This window comes from Sarcophilus harrisii, chromosome 5, assembly GCF_902635505.1.
Source record: "Sarcophilus harrisii chromosome 5, mSarHar1.11, whole genome shotgun sequence".
NCBI lineage: Eukaryota > Metazoa > Chordata > Mammalia > Dasyuromorphia > Dasyuridae > Sarcophilus > Sarcophilus harrisii.
Genome location: NC_045430.1, coordinates 48,063,567 through 48,078,288, shown reverse-complemented (window position 1 = coordinate 48,078,288; position 14,722 = coordinate 48,063,567). Strand labels below are relative to the sequence as shown.

Here is a 14,722-nt window from a genome sequence, read left to right as displayed (position 1 = left end):
GCTTCCAGATACCATAAAAGAAGATTGGTATTGAGTCAACAAAGAACCCTCAGATAATAAATACCTGAGGTACCAAATAATCCCTTTGCCATATATTAAGATTGTCCCACAAGTCTTAGGGTAGCTTAAAACTGACTTGAAACTTTTGTGACATTCTGTGTAATCATTATATGTGCCTCATTATCACTGTACTCTTAAATTTTAGCCTACTTTTCCCAAGAAGCAAATCTTTTTTTTTTTTTTAATCCTTTCCTCAAGCTTTGGAAGGACTATTTTATATCAACTCTTTTTGCTATACCATCTTGGTTAATACTTTTTAGAAAAAGCAAATTCAGAAGGGCTGATTGCCAATGGAAGCTTGTGAGCAATGGTACTAGTAAAGTTCATTCCCTTAGAACCACCTCTGGAGGTAACCCATTTATGTGAGATAGGCACTGGACCTGAAGAAGAAATTCCAGTGGGAGTGCTAAGGAAAAACTTAATGAACACAGTGGGTGAAAGGGCACTAGCAGTTGAGGGCAGGGCATAAGTGCCCTGAGGGGGAGAAAATGCAAACTGAATTCTCAAGAACTTAAGAGATTCCATAACAGAGAGTGGCAAGAAGCATTCAACCATAGGGGAACACTAGTACAAAGGTAGAAAAATAGGAAATGGAAGACCCTGTGGGAGGGACATCAAAAAGGCCAGTTTTACTAGGTTAGAGACTGCAAGAAGAGAATGTATACACAATAAGCTTGGAAAGAAAGGGTATTTTGAAGGATATTAAAGATTAAACAAGAATTCATATTTTATTTGAGAGGAAATAGGAATTCCTTGGAATTCACTGAGCTTAGGAGTGTGATGTTTTGACAGGATCTTAAGAATGCACATGGGTAGTGGATGAATTGGAATAAGAAAAGACTTGAGTCAAACATAGTTTTATAATGAAATACTTGGAAGAAAGTTGCTGGATAGCACACAAGAAATCACTAAAAACACATTGTTTACACCAATATTAAAGCTGATGACCATCTGGACTTGTATTACTTAATGGGATAAACAGATGCCCTTTCAGTTTGTTTTACCTTCTCCTCCAGAGCTGCCATCCTTTCTTTTAAGTGTAGCTGCAGACGTTCATTGGATTCCGTCAAAAGTCGATCTACAGTGTCTGATAACCTTTTGTTGTGTTCTTCATTCATTTTTTCTCTTTGTCTAGCCTTAATTTCAGGGGGAAAAAAACCCAACAACAAATGCTGTCAAGTTAAATACAAAAACCATCTTCAGTTTATATTCAAAACTGAAATTTGGGTAGGTTAATTGGAACATTTTTATTGAGTCCCCAAAGTAGATTAAACTTCTCTGTTGATGAAGTTGTCAGGAACATTTTTTTTTCATTAAGATGCATGTAGCCTGCCAAATGTGATTTAATTAAAGCTCACAATCGATAAAGAGCATACTGTGGAATAATAAACCCAGAGATGGTGGGAGGGAGTGGAAAGAGATCTGCAATTCACATACTCTTTGAAGTTCTTGGTTCTTCTCTTCAAGCTGACTTTCCAAATGTCTCATCCTCTCTTCAATGTTACCATGTCTTTCCTCAGCCTGTAAAGAAATAGGAAGGTTAGCCAGAAACATCACATTTCCCCAACATTTCATTTAAGGAAATTGAAATAAAACATAAAGCAAGCTACTACCAACCGCAAACTTAGTTTTCAAAATTGAAACTTTGTTTAAAACAGGCAGCTGAACAGCATTGCTTGAAATGTGTCAGCTACAAAGGCCTGTTACATCCAAGCATCAGCAAAACATTGGAGTTGTTTATGAGCAATGAAATCAGCCAAATGTAGCATGCAGACTGTGCAGTTTGAACAGAAACCTGCCATTGGAAAAGTTTTAAGCTCCTGAAGCACTGAGCTGAATGATGGTTGATTATCAATAACTAAAAAAAAAAAAAATCATCAAAATATTTATAAATGAAAACAAACCAAAGGGAAAAACAAACAAAAACCAAAATAAAACAGATGAAGTCTATTTAGCAATAGAAAGTAAAGTCCAGTAGGACTACCTTCCTACGTATGGAGATCAATTCTTGTAGTTTAGCTTCCATAACATATTGATAATCATCAGATGAGGTAGAGGAGGTTGGATCAGACTAACAAGTCAAGGAAAAGGAGAGGGACAAAATTGAAAAAATCAGAACTAAAGGCACACTGAACAAAACACAGCACAGAATGCTTAAAAGAAAAATGTGACTGCAAATTCAATACTTCAATAGACAAAATTTTGTGGAGACAACTACACTGATATCTAGTAGACACAATGCTCTTGATGTACAGAAATGGAAAACAATGATATGCTAAAAAAAAAAATAAAGAAAGAAAGCTATTGACCTACAGATGGAGTTTTAAGGTTAGTGATGATTGGCTGATATACAATTACTATAGAATGAATCAAAACAACTCTAATAAACTCATATAATTGGAATTATGGGGAAACCAAACACCAGAATATGTCTCAGAGGCTGAGGGTTGTTTTTTTTTTAGTGGGGAGAAGTCCCCAGTTATTGGATAGGAATGGAATTCATGAGGTTTAATGTTGTATAAGATACTAAATAAATAATCCAATTATAAGAAATTCATAATTTTCTTTTGGATACAGCCTCTAATTTTTCCAAATTAAAAAGCTAGACTATGGAATGTTATAATTTACAAGAGATGAAATGCATTTTAATTTACTCAGAAATATACTGAAGAGGAGAATTCATGAAATGAGTAGAATTTGGGGCCTTGAATGCACATTATGGCTATCCAGTTGAAATTTAGTCTTTAGTTCACTGGGTTAATGCCACATGTTGTGATATTTTCCTCTTAAAAAAAAGACGTAAAATTTTCATTTTCCTCAGTACACAATGATGCAGTGAAACTGAGGAAATGTGTCTGCAAAACTACTTAATCACTCCAATTAATCACTTAATCACAGAAACCAAGTGCTACCATGACTTTGTTGTTCTCAAAATGACACCTATTCTTAAAATGAAAACATAATAAATAGAGCACCTTTATGTATTATTCTTTGCCAGGTATCTGGAGAGTTCCGTCACTTTACAGGTAAATGCCAAGGTGTCACAGATACAATGTGTTCACACATGGAATGCAGCTGAGAGCTATGTTTTTATTAGTATGCTATGTACAAGTTATGGCTATGAATATATTCATAACATATTCTGAAGTATAACCACGATAAACAGTCAGAGGACCCAAGCAACCTAAGTGGAAAGTTAAATAGTAAATAATTTATCCAAATAATGAACTTCCTCCATCCAAAAATAAATGTAAAAAAGGCAAACATAATAAAGCCATATATCCCTATATATGAATATGTAATGCAAGATTTGGAATGAGATAGTAACCTATTTGAACATGATATCAAGCACAGATGACTATTTCCTCCACAAGGCACAACAGTATTTCAGAATAAATGCTTAGCATTTTAATACTGATATAGGTAAATAAGAGGCAACTCAACATTTGCTGTTTCCAAGATTTTTGCTCTGCTTCTCATTTCCTTGTTAAAAGAAAATAACAAAGAAAAACATAAAACAAACAACAAAAAATTCTCTGTGAAAACTGAATATATGAATCTACTACATTTACTAAGTTACAAAGTATACATTTTTCATATAACTATCAAAACGGGATGATCTCCATACCTCATGTAGACTTTAATTAATAAGACAGTAAATAAATTGAAGTTTGGCTGACATTTTTAGTTCTACAGATGTAAAAATGTCTTTTAGTCACTAAAAACATCATGTTAAGAGAGTGTCAATAGTTCTAAGAATATCTGAGAGAAAATGTAATTATGCCAAGAAAAATGAAAGCGTGAAGACTTTCAACTTCTGAAATTTTCTTGGTAAAACTAAAGACTTTATATAGCCTTTGATATTCTATTCTTTCCTGTCTTATCTCACAAAACTACATCAGATCAACTTATCAAAAATCTAGCTAAGGAATGAGAAGGGCACTTCATTCAAACAATATTTACTGTACCCTGCGAACCTTTCCTATAAATATTTTGCTTTTATATAAATATTTGCATATTTTTCCCTTCATTAGACTAAACTCCTTGAAAGCTTCCATATTCTTTGTATTTCCAGAGCTTAGAATAGTGCCTTACTACAATTGGTACTTGATAAGTGCTTATCACCTGACATAATATTAAAGTGATGAATTTTAGCACTGCCATAATTCTAACCTGAACATTGGATAGAATGTTTGATAGAACTGAGTACCATGATTATATTAATCATGGAAAGAAAATGATTAAATTGTAAAGGTAGAGTCGATAAGTATCTCAATATATAAGAATACTATCTATATATATATATATGTGTGTGTGTGTGTGTGTGTATATATATATATATATAAAGATATAAAATCTTTAGATTTATCAATGAGTGATAGCTAAATCTCCTTTGGTCAAATAATGAATCCTCTGAAGTGTGTGCATATATTAAAGTTCACACTATTCAAATTTATAATTATGTAAATACAATAATTATGTCCTGCCCAATGAATGAAAATATTCAGGATGAATTCCAAAAATGTGACATTGTTATTTTCACTAATGTATTATTTAACATTGTGAACATACAAAGTTATCGATGTAAAAATATTTCAAAGCATTTATTAAGTATTTTCTCTATGTCAGCCTGGGAAACAAAGTGAAAAAGCAAAAATGAATTCTCTGACTTCAAGGTACTTACATTCACACACACACACACACACACACACACACACAAACATACACACATACACACATCTAAACTATTTTACAAAAGAAAAATATAGACTAGATTAAAAATAGTCATAGAAGGAAAGTCCCTTACAAGATATTCAATTAAAAAAAAAACAAATACTATTCTATTATCGAACTAAAGTTTACTGTCCCCAAATCCTTTTGTCTAGTTTATGCAGTTGCTTGTTGATTATAAATTTGTCAAGAGCAGGGACTTCGCTTTTCTGTCTATATATGTAATGCCCTGAATAGAAAGCCAAGATTTGTTATTTCATTGATATAGGGAATGTGATATGGAAATTATATCTAATGATATAGGTCACCACTTCTTCTGTAAATTACAATTTGAGAGGGTTGTCCAGGGTATCCAAAAGTTTAAGAAAACTCCTCACACTCATGTAGCTAATACATATTAGAATCAGGAATAAATATAATTCAACTTGACCATGGGTCTATTTCCTTACAAAAAATAGGTGGTTTACAAGGATTTGTTGAGTTGAACTGAATAACTAACATTAAATTTGACAACAGAGGTGATAAAGTAGGCCCAGTTTTCAAAGGGTTTGAGATTGGGATGAGAGTTTAGAATTAATGTCACCAGTTAGCTTTTAAGATGGAACTATATGGAAAGATTTATTATAAGTTACATTCTGAAAAGAAACTGAAGAAAATATAGAAAAGGGTTCACATGATTTCAGAAAGGCCTGGAGAGACTTACACGAATTGATGCTGAGTGAAATGAGCAGAACCAAGAGATCATTATATACTTCAACAACAATACTATATAATGATCAGTTCTGATGGACCTGGCCATCCTCAGCAAGGAGATCAACCAAATCATTTCCAGTGGAGCAGTAATGAACTGAACCAGCTACGACCAGAGAAAGAACTCTGGGAGATGACTAAAAACCATTACATTGAATTCCCAATCCCTATATTTATGCCGACCTGCATTTTTGATTTCTTTCACAAGCTAATTGTACAATATTTCAGAGTCTGATTCTTTTTGTACAGCAAAATAATGGTTTGGTCATGTATACTTATTGTGTATCTAATTTATATTTTAATATATTTAACATCTACTGGTTATCCTGCCATCTGGGGGAGGGGGTAAGGGGTAAGAGGTGAAAAATTGGAACAAGAGGTTTGGCAATTGTTAATGCTGTAAAGTTACCCATGCATATAACCTGTAAATAAAAGGCTATTAAATAAATAAAATAAATAAATAAATTTTAAAAAAAAGAAAGAAAAGGGTTCACAGAAATGGCAAAGAGACAAAAAGAGGAGCAGAATAAAGGGAGGAAGTAGATTAGAGACAAGACAACTAAAGAAAGCTGAATAAAATATGTTGGAAATTTGGTTAAGATAATTAGTCTGAAATATAGAGGCAATGAAATAAGAGTCAGAAGAAAAATTAAAGAGGAATTTACTTAAAGACACCATTGTTTAGTAGAAAGCATTCTACATTTGTAGTCAGAAGGGTCCTGGGTTTGAATGTCATCTCTGCTATTATCTAAGTTCATTAGCATAGCGAAGTCCCATAAACTCTGATTCATCAAGCCAAATCACAATAGATTTCTAAGCATAAAGAGTAGACAAAAGATTTCAAATGATCAGAGGAGTACTTGTTACACTTGAGTTCCAAAAATTTTAGTTCATATATAGACTTGTCAATTATTTGTGTAACTTGTTAAAATTTTAATTTCAGGAGGAAAAGCTCACTATAACATTAGTGTCTTTTATTTATTTTTTATTTAAAGATTTTTTTTTTAACATGAATGTCTTTTAAAGTGATTGTAATACAACACACCCACTCCAATCTCCCAATCCCAGAGTCCTTTTGGTATAAATGGGAAAAATATGAGAATAAAACTCTTTTCTCTTAGGTTGTAAAGATAAATAGATGCTATATTCAGAGTTGGAAAGGATTTTAGTGGTAATCTAATTTAGGGCTTCTTATACTTTTCCCCTCAAGGAATTATTGCATGATCTTGGGTATACAGGTATATTAAACATTTATACAAATCAATAAATCACAATTATAAATCACAATTACATGACTCTCACATTCAGTTATGAGACTCCACATAGGGTTGTAAACCACAGTTTAAGAAGCTGAGGTGCAATCCTACTTTATCCTTTTCCAAATAAGGAAACTGAGGTTCACAAGGTAATATGATTGACGTAGAAGTTGAACCCAGGTACTTTGATTCCAAATCCATCATTCTTTTTATTGTACTAAGCTGGAGATAATATAAAGCATTTTGCAAATTTTAAAATGATATATAAATGTCTGCTATTAATTTGTGAAATTACATATTATTAAATAACTGCATAAGAAAAAATATAACTGACAACTCTATATTATTGTCAAGTTTTCAAAATAATTTTATTACAGCTCTCATAGATCAGAAGTTAGAATGCTGTATTTGAAATCAGAAATACTTCAATTCAAATTGAAATGACTCAATAGCCAATGTAGTTCAGTGAAGCTAAGCAATTAGTCTGTCATTACAGTTAATCAAGTAATAATTATAAGATCAGAAAAAAGGTTTGATACCAGTTCTAAGGCTCCTTTTGGTATATATAAAGCTGCCTCTCAAGTTTTCAAAAATGTCTTTAATGATTCAAACACTTCATTTTGATAACTCTTATTTTGTGGAACTTCCTTACCAATTTGAAATTAGACTTGATTAGACTCGAGATTTAGCCAAATGCAATAAGTTTTTTGACTATCCAAAAATCAGTGATATTTTAAATTAATATTTTAAAAAATGCTCATCAAACAAATCAGGATTTTAAGTGACAAAAACTGGATATATTCATGTGTTCTTTGAAGTTATTTCATTTCCTTTTGATAATAAAATGTAAGCATTAGCAGCAGGGTGATTCTAAAAGTCTTAAATACGAAGGTTTTGCTGAAGACATGGTGACAGTCCTAGATGAGCTAATCTTAAACACTCTTGTGACTTTTTCTGAGTATATTGGAAATAACTTTCATAGAAACTGCATTTGAACCACTCGATACTTGGATCCCTTTCTGTGATGATTTAACAAGTTTTATCAGACTTCCAGTAGAAAGCAAATGATTGCCTTAATAATAAATCTGATGACTAGCACTACTTCATAAGTTAACTCCGAAATTACTGCATTCAGTATGCCACATACACAAGTGAAAGTGATGATTGTTGTTTCCTTTGTAATTTGCCTGACATGCAAAAGAATCATGGGGGAAAAAAAAACCAATTATGATTACTTCATGAATTCAGAATTACTGTTTTAAGTTGGTAAGGCATATCTAAAACTATCTATGTCTAACATCTTAAACTGAATTACTATTTGAATATGTCAACTATAATTTATAATTTAAATCACAGAGGCTTATAACATTTTCTATTATAGAGAGAAATTCATTTCAATAGCAATTATTAATACTAATAGAAACAAAGAATATAATTTTTATTACTTTGATACTAAATTGTTATACAAGACTGCTAATTCAAAAGTATCTTAAAAATGAAAAAAAAAAAAAAACATGTTAAGTCATAGGTTTTGCTGGTTCCAAATAGGAATTATTGTCGAGGGCTGTACCTTTGTCAATGCTGCAATTCTCTGAGCAAGCTCAGCCTCTACTTCTGGTAAGGTCTCAGCTTTTCTCATGGTCTGCTGCAGCTTTTGCTCAGCCAACTCAAGACGTTCTTGTAACTGCCTGTTCTTCTCTTCCATCTAAAACCAGAGGAACCATCAATAACTTATAAAGATTAACGTAAGAAATCAAACACTACATAAAATATTGCTTTACTTACTTCAACAATTGCCAAATTAGTATATTCTATACAGAACATGCCAAGTGCAACTGAAATTCTGTTTGAAGAGACTATGTACTTATTTTTATACCATTGTAGAAACCTAAAATGCTCGTGCACCAGGTAAACTTCTTATCTAGCCTTTTATAAAGGGTATTATCAAGTAATAAAGCACAGCATATGTGGAAAAAATGTGGATATTGGACATTGCTATGCATTGCAATGAATTCATAATGATAAATAACATTGTCATTTAAAATTATCTCGACTATGCTGCAGTGTAAAAACTACACAAAACAATTTTTAAGCCATTCAAATTTTTTTTTTCCATTTCTCCTTAAGTTCCTTTCATTTCTATTACTGTAGTCATTCTGACTTTGGAGTTCCTTGATGTGCCTATTTATTTTGTATAAATCGGTGCAAATATTATCATTCTTTATGTCCTGTACTGAAAACAGAGATCTAATTTCCTAGAAACCTACCACCAGAGTTAATTTTGATTAATCTGTATTCTTCCAGAATGATGACACACATTCCTGAATAGAACCATGACATAGATACTGAACCTGACGTAGGATGGCTTCCTTATTTGCCAGCTCATTTTCTAGTTTATCATTCATGTCATGGATGGAGGTGGATTCTCTCTGGGCACTTAAATAACGCTTTTCAAGAGTGGTGATTCTTTCTTCCATGTCTTCTTTCTGTGCCATAGCCTAAGGGCAATAAATATATCAAAAGTTTGGTAATTCTTATGCAATGATGTCATTGTTTGGAGGTAATAAAAGAGATATAGTTCGTAAGTTTGGGGTGACAAAAAAACAAAAGTGCTTAACAATGCAAGTTTTAGGATAAAAACAGTAAGTTTGGGAATGAAAGTTATTTGACTAATTAGTGAATAAAATGAACTTTCTAAATTTCAAAAAATGAATATGGATCATGTAAGATTTCCTGTTCCTCTGTGTCCATTTGAATTCATCCCATGTCATAGGCAGCTCTTGAAACCCTCTAAAGAAATAATGAAGCACATTTGCAAAGAATATAATACAACTGTTAACTGCTTCAAAGCATTACTAGCAGAAAAGGAATCTCATATCTAGCACTCAGGAACAGAGCAGCTATTTAAGTACAAGACAAATTCAAGTCTAAATGGTGGGATGAAGAAACCCTACAAGTTATTCCAAACCCTTTATTGAGCTGATGTAGTCACTTACCTGGAAAAAATTTTTTTTCATGTGCTTAGATTTACTAACAAAGAATTTTAAATATCTAATATGATTGCTTTTATTTTCATTTAGTGACCCAGTGAACCTATCCTTCTAGAGGTAATACAGTGGATAGAGTGCTGAGCCTGGAGTTAGAAAAAACTGAAGTCAAGTTCCACTTCAGAAATATGCTGACTGTGTGATTCTAGGCATACACACACACACACACACACACACACACACACACAAAGAGAATCATTATATATACCAAAATATTCATTGCAGCTTTGTGTGCGTGTATATACACATATATATAAACATACAAACATATATAAATATATAATATATAAAATGTGTTTATATATAATATATTTATATAAATAATATATTAATATATAAATGTGCTATGTAACATATAGATGTATAAATAAAAAAAATGCTATGTATCCAAAAGGAGGTCTCTGGATCAAAAGGTATGAATAATTTAGTAACTTTTATCATCTAATTTCAAATTGTTTCTAGGAATTGTTATATAATTCATGGCCTTATTAAGAATATATTTCGATGTCTATCCTCCAATATTTACATAATACTGACAATACATATCTATATCTGTCTATCTAGGTCATCTTTGCCAATTTGCTTGTGATAAGATAAAATTCAAAGTGTTTTTATTTGCCATCTCTTACTAGTTTTTACACAGAACATTCAATTGTTTTTAAAGGTTATTTTTTTTTCTTTTAAAAAAGGCTCATTAGTGTTTCAAGTCAATTCTAATAGATTTGTGAAAAAAAAGAGCCATCTGCTTCCGGAGAGGTGAATGTGGATCAAAACACAGTATTTTCACCTTTCTTTTTTTGTTGTTTATTTGCTTGCTTTTTATTTTTTATTTTTTTCTTTTTGATCTGATTTTTCTTGTGCAGCATGATAAATGTAGAAATACATTTAGAAGAATTATACATATTTAACCTATATTGGATTATTCGATGTCTAGGAAAAGGGGGGAGAAAAGAGGGAAGGGGAAAAATTTGGAACACAAGGTTTTGCAAGAACGAATACTAAAGATTATATTTGCATGTATTTTAAAAAATAAAAAGCTAGTATTAAAAAGAAGATTCACATTAGGGGCAGATATTGAACTGAATCCTCCCAACATTTCTCTCTAAATAACTTTAAAATAATGCTTCAAATCAAATTTTGAAGTGGCAGAGACCACAAAATGGAAGGGTGAGATTTTTTTTCCAGCCCAAGTTGACCGAGGAGGTTAGAAGCAGAGATCTGTGACATAGACATAGGTTTTAGGGTTTCATCCTGGAACTCCTCAGAATGTACTGGGCAGCAGAACCAGTAATAGGCCTTGGTAGCAGTTCCAACAACAGCAGCAGCACTTTGGGTACTCTCAGTCTGGTGACAGGTTATAGGACAATTGATCAGAAAGAGATTACAATGGGCTAACAATAGGCACAGGACTTAGCATTGTCTGGCTCTATATAACTCTATAATGCATTCATAGTTCTGGGTCTAAAATTCATGGCAGAGAGGAGTTCTTATAGTCAATCACTATGGAGAAATGCTCAAGTTTCAGAGAAGGACTAGTACTTGTGGCTGCAGGGGAACAATATGTCTTCTTGGGCAAAGAACAGAGCATAGATCAGGAAAGCAGTGATTACACTTATTCCCAGATCACCATCTTGGGAGCACCAAAAACTTTCAGACCCCTAGAACTAACTCTAAAAAGAGAAGCATAAAAAAATCTAAAGCTTACGATAGTGTCTCTTGACCTCATTTGAATAGAGAACAGCTTTAACATAATGTTCCAAAAAATAGCTGGAAAATGAGCAAATAACAACAATTACAGCAAAAGAGAATTGTATCACAAAAATCTATTGTGGTGGCAAGGAAGACTAAGATAAAAACTCAGGAAGAAGACAACAATCTGAAATCAGATACAATCAAAATTTCACAAAAAAATGCAAATTGGACACAAAAACAACAAGAATTCCTAGGAGAGTTAAAGAAAGAGGTGAGTGATGGGGGTGGGGGGAGAGAGTAATGAAAGAAAATTCTGAAAAGAGAAATTACAGCTTCATAAAAAGTGGTACAAAATAACACTGAGGAAAATATTAAAAAACAAAATTGGCCAAATGGTAAAAGAGATACAAAAATTTACTGAAGAAAAGAACTCCTTAAAAAAAAAGCAAAATTGACCAAATGGTAAAAGAAGTACAAAATTTCACTGAACAAAATAAATCCTTAAAATCTAGAATTGGACAAATGGAAACTAATTATTCCATAAAATTGTTTCTTGATAAAACAATAAAACAAAGTCAAAAGAATGCTTTTTAAAAAATATTAAATACTTCATAGAATAAATAAGTGACCTAAAGATAGATCCAAGAGGAGAGTTTAATAATTTTTGACTAGTATTAAAGAAAGTATCTAGATATCATATTAAGAAACCATCAAGTAAAACTGCTTTAATATACTAGATAAAATAGAAATTGAAAGAATCTACCTACTGTGATGACTACCTGTAAAAGATCTCCAAATGAAAATTGGAGAAATACTAAGGCTGAATGCTAGATCTCTCATATAAAAGAAAAAAAAAAATACTTTCAAGTGGCCAGAAATAAATCATTCAAATATTTTTTCAAAATCATACAAAATTTAGCAGTAACAAAGTTATAGGAATAAAGGGATAAGATATGATATTCTAGAAGGCATAATAGCTAGAATTACAACACAAAATAATCTACCCAATAAAATTCAATATAATCCTTCAGGAGAAAACAAAAATTTAATGAAATAGAGAATTTTTAAGATTCCTGATGAAAAGACCAGTTCTGAATAAAAAATCTGACTTTCAAATACAAGAGTCAAGAGAAGCATAAAAAAGTAAACATGAGAAAGAAGTAATAAAGGACTTAGTAAGATTAAATTGTTTACATTCCTACATGGGAAGATGATGCATGTAATTCCTAATATCTTTATCATTATTAAGGCAGTTAGAAGAATTCTTTATATATAAAAGGCATGGAAGTAAGTGAATTTTTGCTGCTTTATTTTAAAAAATGAGTGGTTGAGAAAGAGGAATGCCCTGGAACAACAGGCAAGGGAAAGGAATAATGAGGAAAATTATGTCCCGTAAAAGAGATATGCAAGAAAATTTTTACAGTGAAAGAGAAAATTGTGGCAAGTTGAGCAATTCTTGAACCTCACTCTCCTCTTAATTGTTCAAAGATGGGAAAACATACATGGAATTGGGTATAGAAATGTATCTAATCCAACAAGAAAGTAAGAGGGGAAGTAGATAAGGGAAAGATGAGTGGTAAAAGGGAGGATAGATTAAAGGAAGCATTGGTCAGAAGCAAAACAAGCTTTTGAGAAGGAATGAGGTAAAAAGAAAGAGAGAAGGATAAAAATAGGATGAAGGGAAATACACAGTAATCATAACCATTAATGTGAATGGGATAAACTCAACCATAAAATTGAAGAAGATAGTAGAATGAATTAGAAACCAGATTCCAAAAGCATGTTATTTGTAATGGTCACACTTGAAACAGAAAAATATATACCCAGAGTTAAAGTCTGGCTAGGGCAGAATCTAATTTGCTTCTGCTTCAGTTAAAAACAACAACAACAACAACAACAACAACAAAAACAAAACAAGAAAAATAAAACAACCAAAAACAAAGGCAGGAATAGCAATCATGATCTCACAGAAAGCAAAGGCTAAATTAGACTTAATTAAAAGAGATAATCAAGTAAACATTTTGCTAAAAGGTACTATAGATAAGGATATACTACAACAAGTTTCACTGATAGATGCCTCATTTCTTAACTATTTAGGGAACTAAGTCAAATTTATAAAAATAAGAACCATTCTTTAGTTGATAAAGAATATGAATAAGCAGTTTTTAAGGAACAAAGTCCAATGCTATCTATATTCTGAAAAATGTTCTGAATCACTACTGATTAGAGAAATGCAAATTAAAATAATGCTTAAGTATCACCTTACACCTATCAGAAGTAACAAATGATGATGTGGACATGAATAAATGAAGATGAGGGAAGATAATGAATTGTTGGTGGAATTGGGAACTGGGTCCAATCCTTCTGAAGAAAAAATTTAAACACTGGCTATAAAACTTTATACTATAAAACTGTGCATATCCTTTGACTCAGCAATACCATAATTAAGTCTACATCCCAAGGACATCAAAGAAATAGAAAAAATATCAAAATGACTAAATCAAAGTATTTAAAGCAACTTCTTTGTGGTGTTAAAGAATTGGAAATGATGAACAAACTATGAATGTGAAATAGTATTGTGTTTTAAGAAATAATGACCAGGATGGTTTCAAAAAAATTTGAGAAGATGTACATGAACTCATTCAAAGGCAAGTGAGCAGAACTAGAAAAATACTATAGATAGAAACAGTATATATCAGAGAAAGAAGTGAACATATAATTGTATAGTCAGCTCTAAATTAAGCAACTTCACAAAAACAGAGCACAAAGAAGCCAAAGTAGTACGAAATCTTCCAAAATTACATTTGACATTCTATTCTATTATAAAAATAACGAAAGCCAAAAGCTAATTTATATTCTAATTATCTTTTGCTCAGGAAGCAAACATCTAATTTCATTTTTTTCCCCTTAAAAAGTTCCAGAATCAGGATGATAGAATTATGAAATTTCACGGCCATCTAGCCCAGCACATACTTGAAAAGAATTTCCATTATAACATGAAAAATAGTTAGTCAACCTTTTCCTGAAAATCCTTAAGCAATGCTACTGCATTACCCTTATTGCAGACCATTCTCCATTTTGGATTGTTCTTTGTTATCATGTCTAAATTTCCATCTCTGAAAGTTATATATATGGTTCATGACTCCACTTTTGGGACTAAAAAATATGACTACTCTCTCATTTTTT

The 14,722-nt window shown here is 31.8% G+C and overlaps 1 protein-coding gene across 14 annotated transcripts in view; it reads right to left on the bottom strand.

The window, feature by feature from the left end:
* Window positions 1–14,722, bottom strand: part of PPFIA2 (PTPRF interacting protein alpha 2) — a 678,249-nt gene that overhangs the window by 104,332 nt on the left and 559,195 nt on the right. For all 14 annotated transcript variants that reach the window (XM_031938557.1, XM_031938565.1, XM_031938559.1 and 11 more), the window contains 4 exons: window positions 9,149–9,295; window positions 8,368–8,502; window positions 1,498–1,581; window positions 1,065–1,196 (listed from right to left, as the gene is read on the bottom strand). In XM_031938557.1, coding sequence (XP_031794417.1) covers window positions 1,065–1,196; window positions 1,498–1,581; window positions 8,368–8,502; window positions 9,149–9,295 — 498 coding nt within the window. The remainder of the gene's footprint in view (window positions 1–1,064; window positions 1,197–1,497; window positions 1,582–8,367; window positions 8,503–9,148; window positions 9,296–14,722) is intronic.